The sequence below is a fragment of the Tribolium castaneum genome, chromosome 8 (assembly GCF_031307605.1).
Source record: "Tribolium castaneum strain GA2 chromosome 8, icTriCast1.1, whole genome shotgun sequence".
Lineage (NCBI taxonomy): Eukaryota > Metazoa > Arthropoda > Insecta > Coleoptera > Tenebrionidae > Tribolium > Tribolium castaneum.
In genome coordinates, this window is record NC_087401.1 from 10101493 (window position 1) to 10114216 (window position 12724).

General features: G+C 32.1%; 3 protein-coding genes across 3 annotated transcripts in view; all 3 read left to right on the plus strand.

Moving 5' to 3' along the window:
• The first annotated feature begins 152 nt into the window (after nucleotides 1-152).
• Nucleotides 153-1442, plus strand: Gmer (GDP-4-keto-6-deoxy-D-mannose 3,5-epimerase/4-reductase). Its single transcript, XM_961996.5, has 5 exons — nucleotides 153-381; nucleotides 431-545; nucleotides 590-718; nucleotides 768-1110; nucleotides 1165-1442. The coding sequence occupies exons 1-5, from the start codon at nucleotides 248-250 to the stop codon at nucleotides 1398-1400; spliced, it is 957 nt and encodes a 318-aa protein (XP_967089.2). The 5' UTR covers nucleotides 153-247; the 3' UTR covers nucleotides 1401-1442.
• Nucleotides 1443-8592, plus strand: LOC655372 (low-density lipoprotein receptor class A domain-containing protein 3). The gene is made up of 5 exons (XM_961912.5): nucleotides 1443-1596; nucleotides 1672-1861; nucleotides 1908-2377; nucleotides 2428-2505; nucleotides 6828-8592. Exons 1-5 carry the CDS (start codon nucleotides 1542-1544, stop codon nucleotides 7211-7213), a joined length of 1179 nt encoding a protein of 392 aa, XP_967005.2. The 5' UTR covers nucleotides 1443-1541; the 3' UTR covers nucleotides 7214-8592.
• Nucleotides 8593-11247: 2655 nt separating this feature from the next.
• Syt7 (Synaptotagmin 7) overlaps nucleotides 11248-12724 on the plus strand; it is a 278766-nt gene continuing 277289 nt past the window's right edge. Inside the window, exon 1 of the mRNA XM_064358269.1 lies at nucleotides 11248-11403. The gene's annotated coding sequence lies outside the window, so the exon portion shown is untranslated. The remainder of the gene's footprint in view (nucleotides 11404-12724) is intronic.

Here is a 12724-nt window from a genome sequence, read left to right on the forward strand (position 1 = left end):
ATTTTGGTTTTGTTATATTGGCTTTTAGTTTCACTTACGTAACAACTATAAATTAATTTCTATGAAAAAATTATTCATATGAGACTCAGAAGTGGACCATTTAATTTTTGTCCTGTTTTATCTCTATGTTACAAAGAATTGTTACATAATTTTTTGTGTTGGTATCTCAAGTCACCAAGTCACGTGGTTTTGACTTCCCAAGGTCAGGTTTATTTACATGAAACGTGGTCAAAATTAGTCGTTTAAAATGAGTGAAAACAAGATAATTCTGGTGACTGGGGGCTCAGGTCTTGTCGGCAAGGCCATTCAGACTGTACTTGAAGATGAGAAAAAATCTGACGAGACTTGGATTTTTGTTAACAGCAAAGATGCAAACTTATGGTAATTTTTTTAAAATTGGCGGCGATTTGTGGGCAAAATTGGGTTCTAGCGATTTGGAAGAGACGAAAAAATTGTTCGAGAAGCATAAACCCACCCATGTGATCCATTTGGCGGCGATGGTCGGGGGGCTATTCCACAACATGAACCACAACTTGGATTTTTTGGTATTTTTTCGTTTTGAGGCTCAAAGTGTGATAGAAAATTTCAGAGGAACAATTTGCAAATGAATAGTAACGTACTGGACGTCAGTTATGCAACAGGAGTGAAAAAAGTGGTTTCTTGTTTATCAACTTGTATTTTCCCTGATAAGACCAGTTATCCCATTGATGAGACAATGGTGCCCCCTTGGCGACTAGTTTGTGGTTTTTGCGACTTTTGATTTTTAGATACATAATGGGCCCCCACACCCGTCAAATTTCGGCTATAGCTACGCCAAACGGATGATAGATATCATGAATAAGGCTTATCACGAGCAGCACGGTTGTCTTTACACTTCGGTGGTCCCGTGCAATGTTTTTGGCCCCCATGATAACTACAATCTTGAGTCAAGTCATGTCATTCCGGGCTTGATAAGGCGGCTGCATGATGTGACAGAGGCTGGGGGCAAAACCTTTACTGTGCTGGGCACGGGGAAGCCCCTCCGCCAGTTCATCTATTCCCTTGATTTGGCTAAACTGTTTTTGTGGGTTTTACGCGAGTATAACGAAATTGAACCGATTATATTGTCAGGTTTGAGGTTATGGTAAAGTGAGGTTATGTCACTCATTTTTGTCTTTTGGGCAGTTGATGAGGCCGCGGAAGTGTCGATACGACAGTTGACCGAAGAATTAGCCAAAGCCTTTGATTTTAAAGGCGAAATTGTCTTTGATACGACCAAAGCAGATGGGCAGTATAAGAAAACAGCAAGTAATGCGAAACTGCGCAAATATCTCCCGGACTTTGAGTTTACGCCCTTTCCAGTGGCCGTGAAGGAGAGCGTGGATTGGTACCGAGCCAATTATCAGAATGCACGCAATTGAGGAATATTTTAATGATTTATTAATAAAAAGTTTAAACTGGAACGTGTGACTTTAGCCACTTCCCCGGTCCGCCATGTTTTGATTGAAATGTCAACGCCATAGAATATGGCTGCTTTTAAATAATCAAAAAAATGCGTTAAAATGTATCGCCGTTTCGTGTTTTTCCTAATTTTAGGTTTTTTTCCTAGTTTAAGATGTAAGTGGCGCGTTTTGCGTGTTTGGTACAACTCTGGGTAAAAGTGTGTGAGGTTATGTCGTCAAATTTTTTCAGGTAATCCTGGCGAACTCGCGTTAAAAATAATCAAAAGCACCGAAGATTCCTACACTCCTGTCCTCTCGGCGGTCGTGGAGGAGAAGGCCGGTGCTAATTTTTCTCTACTCTGTGATTTAGTGTCTTCCAAAAGCAACAGCAACTACTATGACTTTCAAATCTCCTGGATTAAGCAATCGAACGATTTGAGGTACTTTAACCCACCTAAAGTCGTCAAATTGAGTGTCTTTTGCTAGGTTTTGGCGCGAGCATGACTCCTCCGACAGCAAAAAAATGTACTCAATCCTCAAGCCCAGTGAAATGAATAAAGCAATCAAGCACTTCTACCCCCTCAAGTCGGAGGACAGGGGCAAGTATTTCTGCGTCAGTCTCAAGTACAACCTGCACAAGAGCGTCGAGGTGGTGGTGCGTGACGACAAGCCCCCCAAGGAGCGGCCGTTCATCCAAGAAACGATCTTCTGTAGCGAACAGATGTTTCAGTGTGCGAATGGGTTTTGCATTTTTTATCACTATGCGTGCGACGGGAGGCCCGATTGCACCGACGGCTCGGACGAGAGCGACGAGGTGTGCCATGGGGACCCCTGCAAAGACAAGCTGCAGTGCGATGACGGCCGCTGTATACCGACAAGTTGGTGTTGTGACAGGCATCATGACCCCAACTGTACGGTGACAAACCGGCCGAAATGTTGCCAGGTTTTGTCGGATTGTGAGTTTTGAGCTCATTTTTTATTTGATTTTTTAAATTTTTGTGTTTAGCGTATGAGGAATTGGAATATGGGTCGGCTTCAGTGACGCAGAGCCATAATGGGGCCCGATATCTCTTTATAACGATATGTAAGTAAAAAGCGTTTCAAGGCGAAAAAAAAATTACACAACACTGGACTAATTTCAAGGTTCGTGATTGTGTATTGAAAACAATGATTTCAACAGGAATTCAAATTGGTTTGTTGAAAAACAAACCGTTAACATTGTTTACTGGAGTCGCTTATCTTTTGTGCATTTTTATCGGCATATTTTTAATATTTTGTTAATTGGCTTTTAGTTTTTGATTGCTTGGAATGTGCGTTTGCGTGTTGGCAAGTCATTACAAATGACTTATACAATGAAATAGGAAAAACACGACTAGTATAACGAATTTACTCAATTAAACTGGGTAAATGGGTTGAAAAAAACTGGTAAACATTTTGTTTATAAAGTTTTTTTTTTAATTTATTTCTCAACTAGTGGTAGTGGAGATTGAAAAAATAATTTCTGAAGGACAAGGAAAATGATTGTTAAAGGATAATTTAGAGGGGCATGAGATCTTTATTAATACTGGTATAAGACAGAGCAAAAAAAAATGTAGGATTTTTTTGTTAAGAACATTTGGTAAATATGCCTTTATCAATTATCATCACCCCACTTCATGCAGTAAAAATGAGGACAAAAGTTTAAAAAACACAATTTATTAATTTGTCACTTAAAAAAATTAAAACAATGTTTTGTGAGAAATATAATGACATTAATATACAATAAAAAACAGTAGCTTTTAGAATTTTTGTATTTCATTATTTGGTAATTTTGAATTAAAATAGTTTCAAATGCTGGAATTTTTGCATTTTTTTGATATTAATATTCACCTATGACAGATGAATAAATTGGCAATCTTTCAAGGCATTTAATTTAGCATTTAGGTACACAATGTCTCCGCAACTGATGAATGTCTGATGACCTTTAAATACATATTAAAAGATTTAAAAAAGTATACAAAACGTAGATGGTTTACTATATTTGTGGCTGTGCTTTATTTTTCTAGCCAGAAGAACTGTTTGAAGAGATGCATTTCTTAGCTGTGTCATAAAATTGTTTCCTAATTTATATATATTTTTTTTAATCAATCATTAAGGTGTTATTCAAACACTTTCCTTATTATTTTCTTGTTTTTTTCGGTCGCTTTAGTCAGAACGCAAATATTTTGCTGAATTTCTAAAAAAAGTTGCAAATAATCTACTAAACCATGTTGAAAATGGGGTAATTTTTGTCTTTGTCAAATGTTTAGGCTTGTTTTTAAATTTAGAACTCAGTTGTTTTGCAAGATTTTACTAAATCGGCTCAAAAATTTATTAAATGTGTTTTTTTTTCGAGTAGTTTAGTAAATTTTTAAGCTAGAAACGCAGTTGTTTAACGAAATTTCATCAAAAATATTCCAACAAATTACGAAAATACTTTAAAAAAGAAGCAGTTTTTTAATTTTTTTCGGTATTTTAGCATGTTTTTGAAATAGAAACGCAATTTTTTACGAGGTTTAGCCATTTCGTCTTAAAAAATTGTAAACTTGGGCACATTTTTCATTCAGAAATTTCGTCAAAATTAGCCGAACAGTCGTTGAATTGGTTTCAAAATATTTTTTTTTCGTGAAGTTTAGCTAACAACGCAATTATTTGGCTGAATTTTACCAAATTTAACTCGAAAAATCTTGAGTTGACCTAATTTTTGCTTTTTGAGTCACCTGCATTAGTCATTGTTATTTCATTTTTTATAAACTAAAAAGTTCTTTTTTAAATTTGGTTGCTAATGCAAATTTGGTCATTATTCTGCCCAGTTATTATGCGATATTCGTAAAAATTCGTCAAAAATAACCAAATTTAGTCTGAAAATGAGAACACTTTCTACATTCTTCGAGTGTTTAGCGAGATAAAAAAGGAATTTTTGTTGGAAATTTTGCGGAACCGGACTAAAAAAAGGAATAAATTTGGTCGAATATGACATTGTATTGTTTCTAGTCTTTATTAGCACTTTTTATGAAGAAACTGTTAGTTTTCTAAATTTCGTCATAAAGACGTTGAATTGACGCGGAAATCGTTGTTTTTAGAGCGTTTAGAGACGTGATTTCGCCAAAAACAGAATTATTTTGAAGTGATGCCAAAAATAAGCTGAAAATTCTCAAATTGTAATAAATTTTAAAGCAGTTTATAGACAACATTTTTTTTTTATTAACTGAAATGTAGATCTTACATAATTGGTATTTTTGAAATGAGTTGCTTCATTTTTATTCAATATTAAGTTACCAATTGTGAAAGTTTGGTTTTAGGTTTTTCTTTCTTTTTTATTATTATTCCTCTTCATTAATTTGTTTAAAGTATTTACCAAAATACTAATAATTAGTGAAACAAAAAAAATCTATCAAAACTGTGATTATAAGTTAAGTTTTGTGTTTTAAGTTATGCAATGTGCGTAAAGGGTTTTTGACAACAATTGAACTCACTTTAGATAACTTCGTATCTATCTAAAGTTATCTAAAACCCAAAAAGGCAATTTTTTTGTAGAGAATGAGATTACATTTTTATTCTTCGGCACTGTGAAAATTCCCGGTGTAACAACTGTTTGACATTTCTTGATACGAAACGTCAGGTTATTTTTAACAGATTTAAAGCAATTTTAAGCCTTGTTGACTCTAATTCGAAGAATAAAATGTTCTATTCAACTCGTTTTCAAATAAATCGGTTCATTTATTTCACCTCGTGGATGATAAACTACTCGTTTTCACTCGTGGTTTGATTATCCACTCGTGAAATAAAACGTTCGATTTACACTCAAACTCAATAAATAATAATACATTAAAAAACAAGTTTCATTAGACCAGTCTTAAAGCACGAAATCAGTTTCAAAAACGAGTGGCGTTGAGAGAATGAGTGTTTCAAGGTCTTATGAAACGAGTTTTTTCTATACTGTTTTTTGTAATTTGCCCCCATTTTGCCGTTTTTAAACAAAAATTGTTATTTTAGTCGATTTAGGGATTTTTGTCACGGTTCGTGATATCTCGATTTTGAGAGTGAAGAATTGATCTAAAATTTTTATTTTGTCAAAGTTTCGTCAAAAAACAAGAATTTGGATGACAGTGGAGGTAATCTTGCATGAAATCTGTGAAATTCGCAATAATACGGTTCTGAATTTGCTTCTTGCCAACCTAAAAATTTTCGTAAAGTGTTCCATCAAATAATGACTATTCGGAAACAAAATTAACTAGACGCCCTCTGGTGATGACTTTTGAACTATGTCGAAAACAGTAACGAAATTTTCGTAATTCCACATTTAATTGACATTTAATGAATTGTTTAACAATTTTGCGTGTATAGTGTTAATTGCTTACATTAGAGAGAATCACTTTAAAAGTACGTGGTGGTAAATACTAGCGTTCACTTTGGTTCTGTGGTTTTTCGTAGTAAAAAGTGTTTATTGTTGGAATTTGAAAGTGGATAAAAAGTGAAAAAGATTTAAATTTTCATTACAAAGTGTTATCAAACAGTTGTCTAATTAAAGACTATAAGTAATGGATCACAGCGAACATAAAGTTGGGCTCAAGAAACCAATAAATTAGTGAAGTTTGTGAATTTTAGGTTAGAATTTTTCCACTGATAAAATCATGAAATACTTCGATAAATCAACAAAACTACAATTAAGATTAACAACTGCTAATACACTTAAACGTAAATTATGTCAAAAGGTAGGCTTTTCAATGTCTTTGTAATAATTTTCCAATAAAGAAAGTGAACCAAACAGTCATTTGTTATTCGTGTTTTCCTCGTCATCTCTAATTTGTCAACATTCGTTTCTTCCACCAAAGATACAATAGTTATTCCGCATAGGCAATGTAATAATTGTGAAGCCTCAAAATTCGTACAACGCTCAAAATATCCGAATAAACATTTTCTCGCCATTTATGGTTACTGTTTTCGACCTAGCTCAGTGGCGCCCCCAACAGTAACTTTACTTCCGAATTATTGATGACGTTGAGTGCTTTAAGATGCCTGTTAAAGCATTAAAATGGCGGCAAATTACAAAAAAAAATATTATACTGATTAATTAATAATTATCAATTGGTTCAGAAAATAGCGAATCCAAAAATAGATTTGGTACTTGAAATTTTGTTCACCAGATTTCCTGCGATTTTTTTATGATTTTCCCTGACTTCAATATTTCCCTTAATCTCCTCGCGATTTCCCCTATCTTTTTAAATGTATTTCCCGTTACTTGTAAGATTTCTTCTGATTTCTCCAATTGTGAACACCGATTTTCCCTGTTTTCCTCTTCGTTTGATGCTTAATGTTTTAATTGATGTAAAAAATAATCTTGTATTTGTATTGAAGGGGTTCATTGTTCATTGTAATTTTTTCCAGGTACTCTTTGCATACTCTTCGTCATTTTGCTCTTCCTGGTGCTCGCCTCTCGTGTGGTCCTCATGGCCCGCAAAACCGACATCGATCACTCAAGCGTCAATCAGTCGAACATCGAAAGCATCAGTTTACATAATCAGACAGCTCTCCTATCTTGTGATGTTTTTACATATCAAAATAATTCGCGTTTACCGCCTTCTAGTAACCATATCGTCGACAATTGTGATGTTTCCGATCCCTTGTTGTTCACTGAAGAGGATCAGCCGCCGTCGTACATCGACGTTATTCGTGCTCAAAATTCCGGATTGAATTTAAATGAACCGCCACCACCTTACACCAGCAGAGAGGTGTTGAACGTTCCAGACGATAAGAGCGAAACAGAGAACTGATCACACATTCCTCCTCTCTGCTGTCTCTTCTTCCTGTTGATATTACCGTTTTTCCGTTCTCGTAATCTCCGGTTTTCCATCCTGATTATCCTAAGTATTTTTTGTCATTGAAGTATTTGTGTTTGTACTATATTTTAATCCATGTATATAGGAAGACTACGTTTTAGGGAGCGATATCGAAGCGACAATACTAGACTGTATTTTAAACTAGTACAAACTGATTTTAATCAAAATTATATATTTTAGTGAATAAAAAATGCAAAAAACGTCACGTTTTTTTAACCCCGTAATTAGCTTTCAAAGGATTAAAGCAGAGTGCGCTTTTCATAAATTTAATCAAAAGGGAAGCTTTCAACAAATTCATTTCAGAATTAATTTATACGAGTTGAGAAAAAAGTGATGTATGGGCCCACCAGTACACGAATTCCGCGTTGCGTGTCTGCCAACATTATTTTAAAAGTCGGATTCCGTCTTGAATATTTTATTTCCTAACTTTGGAAACTTGTGTGACAGGTTGCGATTTATACGTTGTCAATAATTCAAGTATAGTTATCGTCAACGTATCGTAACCTTGACTCATTTTTTTCGTTAATTTTGTTTTTAATTGGATGCTATAACGAGGTCGCTTCTCTCGAGTCTAAATTTATTCTCCACTGACCTCTTCCAGTTGAAAGTTAAATTAATGGGGACAGAAGGGTAGGAACGAGCGGGGGAAAAATGCTGTTTGGGGATTAAATCAAGAGAGATGTTTAGATACGGAAAAATGAATGAGGCGGCAAATTATAATGAATTTTTTGTTCGGCTGAAAATTATTTATGGGGTCTATTATTTATTAATTCACAAATAATGTTTATTTATGATTGGGAAATAAAATCAAAATTACCCATTCTGTTTATCTATCGTATAATATCAAATTATTCGCAATAATTTAATAGTGCGTCCATTTGTCCGTGACAACAACAGCGTATTGCTTTAATTATCGGGGCTTAATATAATAAACATGTAGGTGTACATTGTAATGAATCACAAATGATACATTTGTCCACCTAGCCCACAGAAACAACAATTTTATTGACCAATTATAGAATTTATTATTAGCCATATGCAATTGTATCTCCTGGGAGCCAAATCTGTACGCAAAATTGTACACTTGCTGTCAAAGGTAGTGTCGCTTGGGCCCCTATTTTTGCAAATGACTGTACAGATCTTTAAACAAAAAAGCACAATGTAAGAAGGTTTTATACACTATTCAGTAATCATTGTCTATAGGGCCATGTTGAATATAATTTTTTTAATCGTTTGAACCTATAATAGCAACAATTGTTACAATAATTGTTGTTAGGAGTTTAAGTCAGAATTAAAGCCATGATTAAAGACAATTAATTTTTTATTACCAAATTGACGTTACGTCCTTAGAGGTGCAAATAATTTGGAAAGATTAATTTTTTTGATTTTTTAGAAAATTTTCGATTTTTTTATTTTTCCAATTATGCCAAAACTCTTCGGAATAATAGAACTGTTATGATGTAAAAATATGTAAAACGATCCGGGGAATCGACTGGCGTCAAGAAAATTGCAAAATTCAAAATAGTTTTCAAATTATTAGGACATGAATTTTTATATATTTTAAATGTTGTTAGCCATTTTTTGAAAACTATTAGTTGGACGACAATGAACTTTTTTTAAAAGATAAATAATTAAAAGAGTCTTTTAAAGATAATACTTAATGGGGTTACGACTAATAGTTCCGGAGTTATTGCTTGATAAATGTTCCGTGTACCGAAAAATTCTGACGTTTTGTGTAAGAATTAGATTTTTTTTAATGCCAAGATATTTTAAGAAAACCAAAAAAATTGTTACTGCTCTAAGAAGAGATTTTCTATTTACATTTAAAGACTCATTGACTAAAGTTTGTTTTCAGCAAAAATTAGAAAATTTTTGCAGATAATTTGTCTAAAACTTGTTCATCAAAAAAAAAAACAATACTGAAATACATATTTTGAGAAATTAAAAAAATTCATTGAAGTTCTAGAAATATGTAATAGTTACCTATTTTTAGAAAATTTTCGATTTTTTTATTTTTCCAATTATGCCAAAACTCTTCGAAATAATAGAACTGTTTTGATGTAAACATATGTAAAACGATCCGGGGAATCGACTGGCGTCGAGAAAATTTCAAAATTCAAAATAGTTTTTTAAATTATTAGGACATGAATTTTTATATATTTTAAATTTTGTTAGCCATTTTTTGAAAACTATTAGTTGGTCGACAATGAACTTTTTTTAAAAGATAAATAATTAAAAGAGCCTTTTAAAGATAATACTTAATGGGGTTACGACTAACAGTTCCAGAGTTATTGCTTGATAAATGTTCCGGGTACCAAAAAATTCTGACGTTTTGTGTAAGAATTAAATTTTTTTTAATGCCAAGATATTTTAAGAAAACCAAAAAAATTGTTACTGCTCTAAGAAGAGATTTTCTATTTACATTTAAAGACTCATTGACTATGTTTGTTTTCAGCAAAAGTTAGAAAATTTTTGCAGATAATTTGTCTAAAACTTGTTCATCAAAAAAAAACAATACTGAAATACATATTTTGAGAAATTAAAAAAATTCATTGAAGTTCTAGAAATATGTAATAGTTACCTATTACGTATGTCTAGAAAAATGAGGAAAATTTAACTGATAATTTGCTTAAAAACTAGCCGATGCTAAAACATTTTAAGAAGACGAAATATTAATTACGGTTCTAGGAAGTGATTGTCAATTGACGATTTTATAGCCCTCTTAGTACGCTTTGTTTTCTGTAAAAATTAGAAAAAAATTACGAATTTTTTTCGTCCAAAAACGAGACAATCTAAAATACTCGTATTACAAAAAAACTGCTTTATTATGCTCTTTAAGATTTGGTTGTTAATCCACAAGTTTTTATAGTTAAACGTCTTTTTTTATAAGCTTTGTTTCCTGTAAAAATAATGAAAACTTTACGGATGAGTCGCTTACAAACTAACTAATACCAAAATATTTGAGAAAACAAGAAATAATTATCAGGGTTAATCTACCAAAAGTATTTTTTTTAATTACGGCAAAACTATTCCAAAAATTGGAACAATTTTTATGTAAAATGATCCGAGAAATCGACTGGCATCGAACAAATTGCAAAATTATTAATAGTTTTCAAATTATCAACACATAAATATTATTACGTAATTTAACTTTTGTTAACAATTTTCTCTAAAACTGTTCATTGGAGGACAATGATATAGCGAGTTCTAAAAAATTGATTTATTTTAATTTTGATGGTAGGTGATTGATTTGTCTAAAGAATCGAAAATTAAAAACAAAGGTGGTGAAAAAAATTATGTTATCACTAGATACCGGATCTTAGGAAATATCTTGAATTTGCAACTCAAAACTCAAACTTAAAATAAATTTGTTTTGTTAAAAATGTAAATATTTGACAAAATTTTTATTTCTTCTAAATTGATTTCTTAATTTAAATTTTTACAATTTTTTTATTAGCATGTATTTAAACAAATACATTTAACTTGATTATTTAATTTTACATTTTGACATTTTTTGTTTCTTAGGCTTTTAGTTCTTCTCATGGTTTTTTAGGGATTAATTCACAGTTTTTAAGTTTGACAATATTTTACTTTTTAATTGTTTCTTAGTTTCCCTATACATACTTCGTATTCATTTACTAATTTTTTAAAAGGACGGAATTTTTAATTATATGGCGAAATTGAATTCACTATACGTATTAAAAGGCGTAACTTCTTGATATAAAATCCATTTCAATGTTATTAATGAATTAAACGTGTTTGAAATTTAGTCAAAATTCTACGGCACGCCACTGAGATAAAATTCTGGAAATAACCAAGGTGAGTTACGACTTCGACAAAAAAATCTGTGAAAAAGACGATTTGTCATTGAAATATCTACCCTTTTTTATCGCTGCTTACTAATTGATAGTGTCAGTGCGTCTTTGCGGGTTGTGTGTGAACTTGGTACCGTGTCTTGTGTCGTAAAAATCTTTCAATATCTACCAAATAAAAACAATGCTAACGTTGTTACTGCTAGATTTATTCGGACGTGTAACTAAGTGCGAGTTTTTGGTGCAAAAATGTGGTCAAATAACGAATTTCCCGAATTGCGCAATAGTCACGACACCCTTTTTTAATTTAAGGTAAGTCAGGAGTTACTCCAATGTCTAGTCTCAAGCTCAAGTGTGTTTTCGTTTTTTGTGGTTGTTCATATTTGCGAAAAATTTGACGAATCAAATTACTCGAATAAAAACATCTATGGATACCACCCTTTCGGTCAAATTCGGAAAACCGTCGTTACGAGCTCGGAACGCAACTTTAATAATTTATTAAAAAAAACACTGGTCCAAAGACAAAATTATTGAATTAGAAGTAGTTTCTAAAGCATAATCTTTTAACCAAAAAAAATCGCAGTAGTAGGGTGCCATTTGAAAAAAATAGTTATTTATGTTACAAGGCCGTGAACTAAGCCTTTTTTTATGAGAATGAATATTAATCATATTCGAATAAAAAAAGGTAATTCACGCTCATGTGGCATACAAAATTTTGTGAGCAACTATGAAAAATTACCAAAATTAAAGTTTCGATCGAATCTTTACATAAAATTAAAATCCGTGTGCTTTGGTATGGTAACTAGGGCTTGCGTACCTAGTTGCTGTATATTATTGTCATCTGTAATTGTCATTCCTATTTAATTGAAAGTGGTGCTGTTTTTTGTGCTTTTTAAGGAAAATGAGCATTGAAAATGCGCAAATTCTCTAATATTTGTTATCACATGTTAGTAAATAACGTTTGAATCATGTAATAAAAGGTAATTTCATTCAAAATCATGACCCGTAAAAAAGTCTGTCGGCCGGTAAAAAAAGTCTTTTTTACGTTGTCAAGGCTTTATTTTACTATAAACAGGTCTTATTTTACGGCTCAAAATCAAGAAAAAAAAGTGCCTTTTTTGACAGTTGGACACACATTTTTTTTTGAATAACTCGAAAACTAAAAAAAATTTCGAAAAAAATTATTCTTGAAAAATGATCACATTTTTAAAGTAATTTATGAGGTACTAATTAGTTTTTTCGTAATAAACATAGTTTAGGCACAAAACGCTTGGTTCCATACTTTTGCCTAACGCTGTTTGTGTAGTGAATTCAATTTTACCCAGTATTTACTAGAGTTTCTTTATTGGGAGAGTTGGGACACTGAACGTCAAATCGAGCCTATTTTGTATTATGTGGATAAGGTATATATTTCTATTCTTTTTTATTAAAATTTTTGTTAGTAATTTATGTCGAAAATAATTTCAAGGTTATAGTTTTTGTCAAATGCATAAAATGACATAATTTTACGTCAGATTTAATCAGGGACGTAGGAATCGTAGGAATTATGGGATTATTTTTTAAACAAAGAAAATAACTGAATTTCTACAAATTTAATGTTAACATTTCTGAAATTTTTTGATATTTATTTTAA

Coding starts and splice junctions, on each gene's coding strand:
- LOC655372 (XM_961912.5), top strand. CDS start 1,542: ATGTATCGCCGTTTCGTGTTTTTCCTAATTTTAGGTTTTTTTCCTAGT. Junction 1,597..1,671: donor TTTTTTTCCTAGTTTAAGAT/GTAAGTGGCGCG, acceptor AAATTTTTTCAG/GTAATCCTGGCGAACTCGCG. Junction 2,506..6,827: donor ATATCTCTTTATAACGATAT/GTAAGTAAAAAG, acceptor AATTTTTTCCAG/GTACTCTTTGCATACTCTTC.
- Gmer (XM_961996.5), top strand. CDS start 248: ATGAGTGAAAACAAGATAATTCTGGTGACTGGGGGCTCAGGTCTTGTC. Junction 546..589: donor ACCACAACTTGGATTTTTTG/GTATTTTTTCGT, acceptor AGAAAATTTCAG/AGGAACAATTTGCAAATGAA. Junction 719..767: donor ATCCCATTGATGAGACAATG/GTGCCCCCTTGG, acceptor TTTGATTTTTAG/ATACATAATGGGCCCCCACA.